Source organism: Lactuca sativa, chromosome 4 (genome assembly GCF_002870075.4).
Source record: "Lactuca sativa cultivar Salinas chromosome 4, Lsat_Salinas_v11, whole genome shotgun sequence".
NCBI classification, from domain to species: domain Eukaryota; kingdom Viridiplantae; phylum Streptophyta; class Magnoliopsida; order Asterales; family Asteraceae; genus Lactuca; species Lactuca sativa.
In genome coordinates this window covers 374801555-374812822 of record NC_056626.2, presented here as the reverse complement: position 1 = coordinate 374812822, position 11268 = coordinate 374801555, and the positions used below count along the sequence as shown (strand labels likewise).

Sequence of the window (11268 nt, the reverse complement as noted above, 5' to 3'; positions counted from 1 at the left end):
TGCCCCGTTCATACCCAACTAAGGAGGAAAAAAATAAAAAATAATAATAATAACTCCTCCCTATCTTTATTTTGACATGTTGGATTAGGAAAACCCGGAACCGGTTAACGGGATTTTATAGAACCGGAAACCGGACCGGTATATAGGAACCGGTTCCGGTTCGGTTCCGGGTATCGTTCCGGGTAAAGTGGGTCTAGAACCGGAAAACCCGGAAACATCAAAGTGGGTAGATTGGAACCGGATAAAGTGGGTTTAGAACCGGAAAACCCGAAAAAACCGAAATTTTTTGGTAATTACTTACTACTTAGTGGGTTGAACTTTGAAAATTTTCATATTGATATCCCGACTTTGGAGGGCTGTAACTTATTGAATACAAAACCACAATTAACAAAATTAGAGTCTAAAATCATGTACAAACACTAAAATACACTCTGGAAAAACTCGCATGTCAATCCGACTTTAAACGAATGAGATATGCTTGTGTTAGTATTTTCACATAATACAAAGTACAAAAACAAATAGCTGAAAAGTTGAAAATTTTCAGTTTTGATATCCCGACTTCGAAGGACTGTAAATCATTGAATGTTAAACCAAAAATGACAAAATTATAGTCTAAACTCATGTACAAACTGTAAACTAGAAGTTGGAAAAAACCACATGTCAATCCGACTTCAAACGAATTAGATATGCATGTTTTAAAACTTTCACCGAATACAAAAAAAAACTAAAAAACTAAAAACTTTCAGCTTTGATATCTCGACTTTTGAGGACTGTAAGTCAATGAATATAAAACTAAAAATGACAAATTTATAGTCTAGAATCATGTACAAACTCTAAACTACATGTTGGAAAAAACCGTATGTTAATTGGAGTTGAAACGAATAAGATATGCATCTTGTAAACGTATCACAAAAACCGGTTCCGGCCCTAAAAGTGGTTCCGGTTCCAAAAACCGGTTCCGGATTTTAGACCCAATTTACTCGGACCCAATGGACCCAAACCCGGATTACCCGGAACCCGGATAAAGCCAATTTTTAAACCCCGAACCGGACCCGGTTCTATATATTCCGGTTCTAACGATTCCGGTTCCGGTCCGGTTTTCCGGTTCTAAATCTCATCCCTATGTTGGATGCTTTGTAGCTTAAGATTTTTTAAAACCAAGTAAAATCCACAAACCACAAACAAACTAACATCAATTTTTTTTTTTTTTTGCCAAAATGATTAAAAAAAATTACATAACATCAAAAATGATTTAAATTCTTCAAGGAGCAACAACCACAATCCGCCCAGCAACTTGGTCAAGGTCTCGTCTGCCATTAGACGTGATCCTTCTCCCTCTGTAACACAACCAAAAACAAAAACAATAAATTAACATATAGACAACTTAATACAGAAAGAACAACTTAATAGAGAAAACCAGTATAACAAATTAACAATGTTAATTGTTAACTGTTAACTCACCCTTTGGGGTCCAAATCGATGATTTTCATGGTTTCCAATTGTTGAAGAATGTGGCGTGCAATTCCACCACTGCTTTTGCAGAAATGTGGTGGAGCGCTTCCATTTCTCTTCCGTCCGCCATAGATCCTCTGTAATGCTCCAACACCAAGACCACCTCTCAAGTATATTTTCCTAGCAAATGAAGCTGCAAATTGGAATTATAAAATATGGGTTTGTTTCTTCTCTTCGCTTAGATAATTGCGTGAAAATGGAAATAGAAAGAACTTACCAGCTCTGATGTAATACCAATCTGGATCATAGGGTGCAAGTTCCTTGAAGGTCCAGTCTTAACTATATCAGTCCATTCAGGAAGCTCCATCTATAAAATAAGACGTTGTGAAAACAAAAAACTAACTAAAAAGGCCTAACCTTTGAATGAACAAAAATTGGCAATTAGGGGTAGAGTTCATCAAACACAAAATCAAGAGTCCTTATCAAGCGTAAAAGAGTGATTGTACAGGCTTTCTTTGAAACTCTGAATAGAACAATCACTCTAACTAGTAAATGATGGGAATTAGACTCGGAGTTTACCGAGGAAAAGATCAATTCTTTATCAAAGAACTGAAGTAAGTTAATACCCTTTATCATGTTAGGTTCTAGATTGATGAAATTGAAAGGAATCCTGCTCCATTACTCTAAATAAACAAACCCTAAAACAAGCAATGTGATCGATGTTTTACCTTGCCAGATCGTTTGAGATGAACGGCGTAACCCTTAACGAATTCATGCGGGGAAACATCCTTTACAGTTCTCGCTGTCGCCATTGTAGCTGCGTTGAAGAGCTTTAGGTCCTTCGCTACGTTTTCTTTAGTAGTTCTAATGTTCTATACTTCTATATTCAATACTTACTTCTTTTAATTTTCAGCCCATGTGGATTTATTGAGCATTTAGAGTTTAGACAAGTATTGGGTCAGCCCATAAGCCATTTAGTTGGAGGTTCACAATTTTAAAGATGAAAAAAGTAAATAAGGTTCTTTCAAGTGAAAACATCTTGAAAGTCTAGGTCGTAACTACTAGTGTTTTTAAAATTATAAATGGCCATAATTTAAAAATAAATAACCATCAAACTAAAACACAAGAATTTTTAAGAATTAGACCCAAACCCATATTGCCATAATCTACATGAGAATTTGATTAAGAAATGCAATAGTAAATTCACATGTATGTTGATTCTGAAATAAAGCAAATTCCGCTAAACTTTTGCGGTTAAAATTTGTTCTTCGCAAGCTATGTTTATAAAACAGTCATCAACCCCACAAAACAAGGTTCAATACTTGTTCTCGAGAAACTTGTTTCTTTGTGAGTATTGATTGGCTTCAGGGCCGGTCCAGACGGAGGGCAACTTGGGCGACCGCCTAGGGCCCACGACTCCAGGGGGCCCAAAATTTGTGGGCTATATATATATTACTTAAATGATTTTTAGGGCCTAAAGTTGGTTGAAACTCAATTTAGCTCAAAATATAAACAATTTAGTTTGCATTTTATTTCTAATTGAAAACGTCTATATTGAAGAGTAATGATATTTTTCTGAATCTATATTATATTTGTATTTGAGGGGACCTTTTTTTTCTTTTCGCCCCGAGCCCCATATATGTTTGGACCGGCCCTGATTGGCTTGTTCCCTACGTAAACTTCAGACATACATATTGGAGCCATAATTTCTTCTCGGTAAAGCCTCGTTAGGGACTCTATCTATTTAAATATTTGGAGATCATATCTTTAGTTTGTGTCTAGTTTTTGTATTGTCTTTATTAGGGACCTTTAAATTGTAGGTCAATCGGTATGATCTCTCCTACAACACATAAATATGTCATTCCCTTAAGTTGATTGATCGATTCTGATTATTAGTGCTTTGTCACCCTTTTCCCCATTACTCTATGCGCTTAATATGAACGTCAACATAGAAAAATATGAACAAGCAACTCATAATGATCTTCGACCATGAAGAAAGAGAAGCTCGGATAAGAAAAGCCTTAATGGTGCAAAGAATACACATTAAGCATCATTAGGTTTTAATCCATTGCAAAAAATGGTCATAAGAGTCATCGGTTATTAGCTTAAAAGGGAAAAGAATACCTCCAATGAAATAAGGAAAAACCACAATATTGTAAAGAATGCCTATTAGGCAGCGAAGATATCTTCAACAAATTTGGTGTTTTATAGTAGTTCATTCGTTATTTATCAATCAACAATAATCTTCCTAATGTAATTTTCTTGTTCCTTTGTATGTACATTTTCGGTCCATTATTTAGCAATAAACAAGTGTCTTATTTAATAATAAATGTCTTACATAAATTACTATACATTGCTATATAACAAAATGTTGTATAACATTACATAAAATCAGCCAAGTAGCAGTTTAATAATACTATAATTGAAAATATACATTGGTACAATCTATAGAAACGATGGAAAGTGAGGATACGGGCCTCTCCACATCTAACTAACTACTATATAAATTTTAAAAAATGATACGACATTGATACTATCAGGACCTTCATCATCTTATATTGAACACCCATAATGCCTTCCAGATGATTGTTACAACGGTATTACTGTAGATGATCCCATTCAAGAATGTGTGTTTTGATTATCGGGTTATCTTCATTATAGGGAGAGTATGTGTATCGTGTTATTTAACACTTTCATATCCCTCAATATGTTATTCTAGTTCTTTTTGGAATCATTTTAAGTTGGTGTCTAAAGAATATATATTTATATCGGGGAAGTGTGATTATCGGCTTATTAAAACTTCATATCTCTCAAGATGTTATCCTTGCTTTTTGGGAGCTTTTTAAATTGTTTGTTTACTTTCTTATGATATATTTGTTGTTGAGAAATCACACATAGAATATGAGTTTGTCATAATCTTCTATCAATCATGTCTATAAATAGACTCAAATGACCTCACAAGTTGATAGTCACATTCGTTAGAAGCCTATCTATAGATTTTACATAAAGTATTACCGTAAAAATAACAATATCACGACCTATAGCTTTGACATAAAGTAGAGTTGCAAAAATTAAGAATACCGCGTTAAGCAGACGAGACAAATTTGAATTGGTTAACGAGCATCATAATATCGCACTCATATCATATAGAATCTTTTCTTTTTCTTCATCAATTGTTTTTTTTTTTTTTTGTTTCTAAGCATATGGTGTCGTTAAATATCATCAAATGTATCATAGTTACTCTGATTAGGGCGTGGTGAGAAGACAAACAAGCAACCTTAAAATGATTCCAACAGGGTGAAGAACATTACGATGAGTCTCAAGTGTCCAATTAATCCATATTGGTGCAAGAAAAGGAGAACAAGCAACTTATAAAGATTAACTTGAATACTCCTGATTTTTATATACATGGGCCATGGTAGATGCCTTAATAGTCTTGTTCCACTCGCTTAAAATGGCATGAAATGTTTATATATGTTTTTGTTTGGTGTTGCCATGTTATTTGTTTATAGTCAACATACAATATATCATCTATGAATTGCAAGATGCTAGTAACAAATATTACAAATAATCTTCAATGACTTTGATCTTATCTCTTCTTATTGGATCATCTACACAAATAACATGGCAACACCAAACAAAAACATATATAAATATTTCATGCATTTTAAGTGAGTGGAACAAGACTATTAAGGCATCTACCATGGTACATGTATATAAAAATCAGGAGTATTCAATTCCATACTCTTCAAATAATCCTACAAAATCATTTCTCATTGGAGTGTATTAATTCAAGTATCAGGATTAGAGCTTAAGTAGTTAAGTGATTGATTACATGTACTCATGTTCCAAATCCACAAATTCTCAGAAATACCACCAAAACACAAACAACTCAAAAATGAAAACAAGATTTCTTCAAACAAAATTTGATTTAAATTTTTTTAAAGTTAAGATTCATAATAAAGCTACATAACATCAAAAATGATTTGAATTCTTCAAGGTGCAACAACCACAATCCGCCCTGCAACTTGATCAAGGTCTCGTCGACCATTAGATGTGATCCTTCTTCCTCTGTAACACAACCAAAAAAATAAACAAACAATTTTACCATTTTACCCTTACATTTCAAAAAAACAAATTTCACAGTATTGAAGCTGGGAGGAAATAGAAAAAAATGCAAATAGGTAAAGGGTTATTAAGTAACAAGTGCTTAATCCATTAAGTCATTATGTTCAGATCAGATGCTTAACACATTAACCTTAACAGGTCTAAAAAACAGTCCCTTAAGTAAGTAACAAGTAACAACATGTATATATGAAGCCTTTATATGATCAAGATTCAAGAGCAACAAATGGATTCTTGAAACAAGAAAATGCATTGATTAAAAGATAAAAGAAAATTGAAACTCACCCCTTGGGATCCATATCGATGATTTTCATGGTTTCCAATTGTTGAAGGATATGGCGAGCAATTCCACCACTGCTTTTGCAGAAATGTGGTGGAGCGCTTCCATTTCTCTTACGTCCGCCATAGATCCTCTGTAATGCTCCAACACCAAGACCACCTCTCAAGTATATTTTCCTGGCAATTGAAGCTGCAAATTGGAATTGTAAAATATGGGTTTGTTTAACTGTTTCTTCACTCTGATAATTGTGTGAAAATAGAAATAGAAAGAACTTACCAGCTCTGATGTAATACCAATCTGGATCATAGGGAGCAAGTTCCTTGAAAGTCGCAGTCTTCACGATATCAGTCCATTCTGGAAGCTCCATCTATGAAAATTAGAATTACCAAGATGATCAATTGTACATGAAAAGATTAGAGTAGAGAAATTAGGGGTAATGTTTCACCAAACACAGAATCAAAATTCAATTACAGTTAAAAAAACACTAGAATTAGAGCCGAAGTTCACCAAATACAAAAGTTCAGTTCATTTTTAAGCATACAAAATTCGAGATTGATGCATTTGTGAGGGAAATAAAAAGCCACTCCGTTACTCTAGATCAACAAACCCTAAAATCAGTAGTGTGGTCGATTTTACCTTGCCGGATCGTTTGAGATGAGCGGCGTAACCCTTAACGAATTCATGCGGGGAAACATCCTTCACAGTTCTCGCTGTCGCCATTGTAGCTGCGTTGAGGCGATTTAGACCTGCACGAAGAGCAATTGGCTAGGTTTTCTTCCATAGTTATATCATCAATATTTATGTGTGTCCATTTTGGCCCATCTTGACATATTGGGTATGTGGTCGAACCAGCAGCTCTTTAGACAAGTATTGGGCCCATCCATAAGCCGTTAAATGTTTTGATGTCCATATAAACACAAAATAGGCATGGTGTTACAGTAAATAAAATTGAAATTTTAAAAATTGTAATATTAGTGGTAGATTTGCAAAAATATTTTAAAAATAGTTATATGTTTTGGGTTAAAAAAACAAATTATATTAGTTATTTTTTAAAATAAAAATAAAAATATGATAATTTTTGGGAGAATAACTAAAGAACGTTGGTATTTGATTCAATACTATAAGTACGTTATTGTTTTGCATAAAAATATAACCCCATTTTGGTTTATTATTTTTGGCTAAAAATATAAAGGTCATCGTTTGGGTGATAAAATATCTTTTTGTTATATATATATATATATATATATATATATATATATATATATATAATCCTGAATTACTCTTATTCTTCATTTTCGTTCACTTTGATAGCTTTGGTTGGACGAATTAGACATTGGAAGCTCCTGATTTGGTTTTCACTTTCATAAACCTTTGTCAAAAGTTTTTCCTTAAATCCAAACTGATTTGCATTCCCTTTCTTCTCGCTATCTTCCTGCACCAATGAAGACATTAATAAATATATAATAAGTTATGCCTCAACATTTTTGTAAAATCATTATAAGGAAAGAACTGCCAACGGAACATAAAACTTATATTAAAATATTATGATGCAAAGGCATAACTTGTGAAATTAAAAAATATATTATTAACATATAATCAAATTTATGCCTCAATACATACAAATACACATAAATACAAACATTGATGCACATAAATAAAACTTAAATATCCATAAATACATAGATACACACAAGTATACAATATTTCAAAAAAAAATATTGAATGTAAAATGCTATAATCAGGTGGAAGTACAATGGTGTAAGAATAAAATATGAAAGCAGTGATATATTAGAAAAATAAAGAAAATTATGTTGTTATTTCTTGCCTACACTCCGTCTATAGAAAAAAAAGTAAATACAAAATTCAAGTAGGTTATTATGTTAGGGAAATAAATACAAAGCTTACCATATTTGAATTTTCTTTTGGCTTAATGATTTACATCTCAAACTGCCCGGACTCCCGCGGGGGGCAGCAGCGGGGAATCTTGGACAATGGGCGAAAGCCCGATCCAGCAATATCGCATGAGTGAAGAAGGGCAATGCCGCTTGTAAAGCTCTTTCGTCGAGTACGCGATCATGACAAGACTCGAGGAAGAAGCCCCGGCTAACTCCGTGCCAGCAGCCGCGGTAAGACGGGGGGGTAAGTGTTCTTCGGAATGACTGGGCGTAAAGGGCATGTAGGCGGTGAATCGGGTTGAAAGTGAAAGTCGCCAAAAAGTGGCGGAATGCGTCTTCTTGTAATTGGAGTTATGTTGCTGTCAATTTAGAAACATGGCTTGCCATTGAGTTGGTGGGAGCAGAGAACCTCCTCGGAGGCATAATAGATTTGTCTTTTGCATACACATTGATCAAGAAAAACTTCTCTCTGCTTAGAATTTGATTCATTAGTCACATTTCAACAATTAGAATAATGTGATATAGGTAAAATGTCTAATTTTACCTAAGCACTGATTGAAAATTTATTTTACATCTTCTATTTGAATCATTTGCATTGATCCTTCGGATCTCCTCCCTATAAATCCACATGTTAGTTTAATTACAAAAATTTGAAATCCCCAATAATGAAAACATAAAAAAATACCTCCTGATCAGATAATATGCTAATGGTGCATCCTTGGATTAAAGCACAGAAAAAATTTTGAAATCCCTTATCATGGTTATCAAGTTTTACAAAAATTCTGAGTTTTTGCCCTGATGTAAAATTTGCAAAAGCCCTTTTAAGAATTATAAAACTAAAATTGGATTAAAGAATTATGAATGATAAATCGCTTCAAAGGATACAAATGTTTAGTTATATAAGCTTATCTACTTAACCATCAATAGAAAGAAACTTAATGAGAGAATTATAGCATGATCGATGTTTTATAAGACAAACATGGAAAATTACATTGAAATAAATAAATAAGATCTTTCAAATGAAATCATTGCTCCACTCAACCTTTTGATGGAGACATGTCATATTCATAGGAATTGTTTTCCATAACCCCGTAGCCAACGTCGTCATCTACAATTCGCCACCAGCTCCTCCATTCATGTTATCATATCCGATTTTTGCTGATTTTTTGAGATTTATAAATGGTTCCTAGTAAAAAAAACTTCATTCTTCACATGATTACAGGCTAACGAAATAGAATTACAAATCTATTTAGGGCTTAAAGATCAAAGGTTTAAGAGCAAAAATTCGAAATCATTACCCTGTTCAACCGAGTTGACGTTAGAGTTCAGTTTCCTCATTCTTGTTTATCTTAATACATAAAAATTATCAATTGATTTAAAAAATACCTAAATATTGAAGCAAAACCATAAAACCTTAAAGATATTGAGTACGTACTTCAGGTGCATTTGAGGAAAAATTAGACGCACTTAATCCCCAAACAAAGCTCCTCCATTTGAAACTGAAAATAGAATAAGAATAATAGGACAAATAGATTAGAAATTGACAAGGGTACCAAAAATTGTTAACCGACTATCAAAATCAAACGCATAAACTGTGAAATCATATAAGGAATCGAAAAAAAAAATAAAAATATGAATCATTTCCATAAATAATTGGGCATTGCGTGGAGAAGAAGTTAAGTCTCCCTCGTTATCATCATTATCATCAGATCATGTAGAGAGAAAGGGGATATCGGTGAAGAAAGAAGAGGTTTTGCAACTTTAATGATCAATGCCAGGTTCCGAAATATTAAAATTAAAAAATACTTAATATTTAAATGATTTGGTCATAACAACTTTGATGACTAAGACATTTGTTGAACTATCTAATTTCTTCTTGGAGGTAACATGCTAATAAATCATATTTGTAGTTTTTTTTCAAAAAAAAAAAATAATATGATGTGAATGTGAATGTGAATACATGATTGTAAAACAATTTGAACATAAGTGATGATATATCTTTTGAAAATATTTGATTTTAAATAATATTAACATGTTGATAGTCAAAATATGAACTTTGGTTTATGATTTATATTTAACAACTTTGATTATCTTTTAAAATGAATTACTTTTTTGCCTCAATGGATAAGAATTATTTTGTATTAATGATACTACAAAAATGACATAATTGGGTTATCCGGTTCCGGGGCTGGTTCCAAAAATTTAATAATTGCCTAGACCGGTTTCGGTTCCGACGAAATGGGGTGGGTATCTACCTATGCTCATCCTTAGCTATAAGCATGGAAGACTAAAGAGGCCTGGTGGTTCAGGGTATGCTAGTGGTTCGAGATGGGGACTAGTTACAAGGATAGAAACATTAGGTTGTACGGAATGCATAACAAAAGACGTGTAACGTGACTTGCTTGCCAAGTCATGTGTAAGTTGGCTCCAAACACCACCCCCAATCTTGATAAGTGTGACCTCTCGTGACTATGGCTACGATCCTTCAAAAGTGAGAGAGGAAAACCTTTTCTTTCTTTCTTTCTTTCTTTCTTTCTCTCTCTCTCTCTCACACACACACACACACAAGCAACTTGACCATTGAATACCATTTCCTATACCTAGTAAGAAGCAAGTGACTTGATTTTTTGGGTGATGTGGCGCACCTTCGCGGGAATTGTGTTGTCTTCCATTCTATATAGCCTAACCGAACATAAAGAGGTATAGTGGACGGTATCTGTCCAATTCCCCAACCAGTTCCCCACCCGAACATGAAGAGGTATAATGGACGGTCTCTATTTTGTGTGTGTGTATATATATTACATCATTATATTCATTAATAATATTAGTTGCATGCTCCACAACGAAACTGTAACATCCGAAAAATCATAGTAATTTAAAGTTTTCGAAAACAACACATTTTAAGCATAAAGTGTTTACAAAACCAATGTTTCTAAAGTATAATCATAATCAGAGTTTTCCCAAGATCCAATATCATAAAAATAGGAAAATGTGCACGACTAAGCATTCGCTTTCCTGCGATCATCTAAAGTATCTGAAGCAATAAACTAAAATTGTAAGCCAAAGCTTAGTGAGTTCCCCCAGAGTACCACCACACAACATAACATATATAACATTTCATGTTGGGTCCAGTCAGTCATCAGACTTGAGTACCCCTGGCCCAATCAGTCATCGGACTGGAATGCCAATATACAACGAGTCCACTCAGTCATCGGACTAGAATACCCTCGGGTCCACTCAGTCATCGGACCGGAATACCCCTTGGTATATTGGATCACACACAAAGAAGTAAAGCCTCAAGCCCAAAACCATAACATGTCGACATATATATATATATATATATATATATATATATATATATATATATATATATATATATATAATAGATAGCATATCACTACTGCATAGCAATATCCTATATATCAGGACTTAATTCTAACATTTCAATCCAACATAGCAACATCCTCAACCAGGATACATAATCTAATGGGTCGGTATTGGTGCCTTCGATTTACA

The 11268-nt window shown here is 33.6% G+C and overlaps 1 protein-coding gene, 1 long non-coding RNA gene and 1 pseudogene across 3 annotated transcripts; all 3 read right to left on the bottom strand.

Annotated features, from left to right (window-relative positions):
• Positions 1-1261: 1261 nt before the first annotated feature.
• LOC111884926 (40S ribosomal protein S19-3-like) lies at positions 1262-2264 on the bottom strand (annotated as a pseudogene).
• Positions 2265-5362: 3098 nt separating this feature from the next.
• On the bottom strand, positions 5363-6652 carry LOC111884918 (40S ribosomal protein S19-3-like). Its single transcript, XM_023881213.3, has 4 exons — positions 6494-6652; positions 6134-6224; positions 5863-6046; positions 5363-5523 (listed from the first exon to the last, which is right to left on the bottom strand). Exons 1-4 carry the CDS (start codon positions 6575-6577, stop codon positions 5448-5450), a joined length of 435 nt encoding a protein of 144 aa, XP_023736981.1. The 5' UTR covers positions 6578-6652; the 3' UTR covers positions 5363-5447.
• A 457-nt stretch (positions 6653-7109) lies between these two features.
• On the bottom strand, positions 7110-9513 carry LOC128133343 (uncharacterized). Of its 2 annotated transcripts, none has more exons than XR_008231979.1 (6): positions 9188-9513; positions 9051-9100; positions 8795-8938; positions 8297-8368; positions 7763-8221; positions 7110-7289 (listed from the first exon to the last, which is right to left on the bottom strand). It is a non-coding gene; the product is annotated as an uncharacterized LOC128133343 (long non-coding RNA). The 2 variants fall into 2 exon arrangements; XR_008231980.1 differs by having other exon boundaries at positions 7110-7285.
• Positions 9514-11268: the final 1755 nt, after the last annotated feature.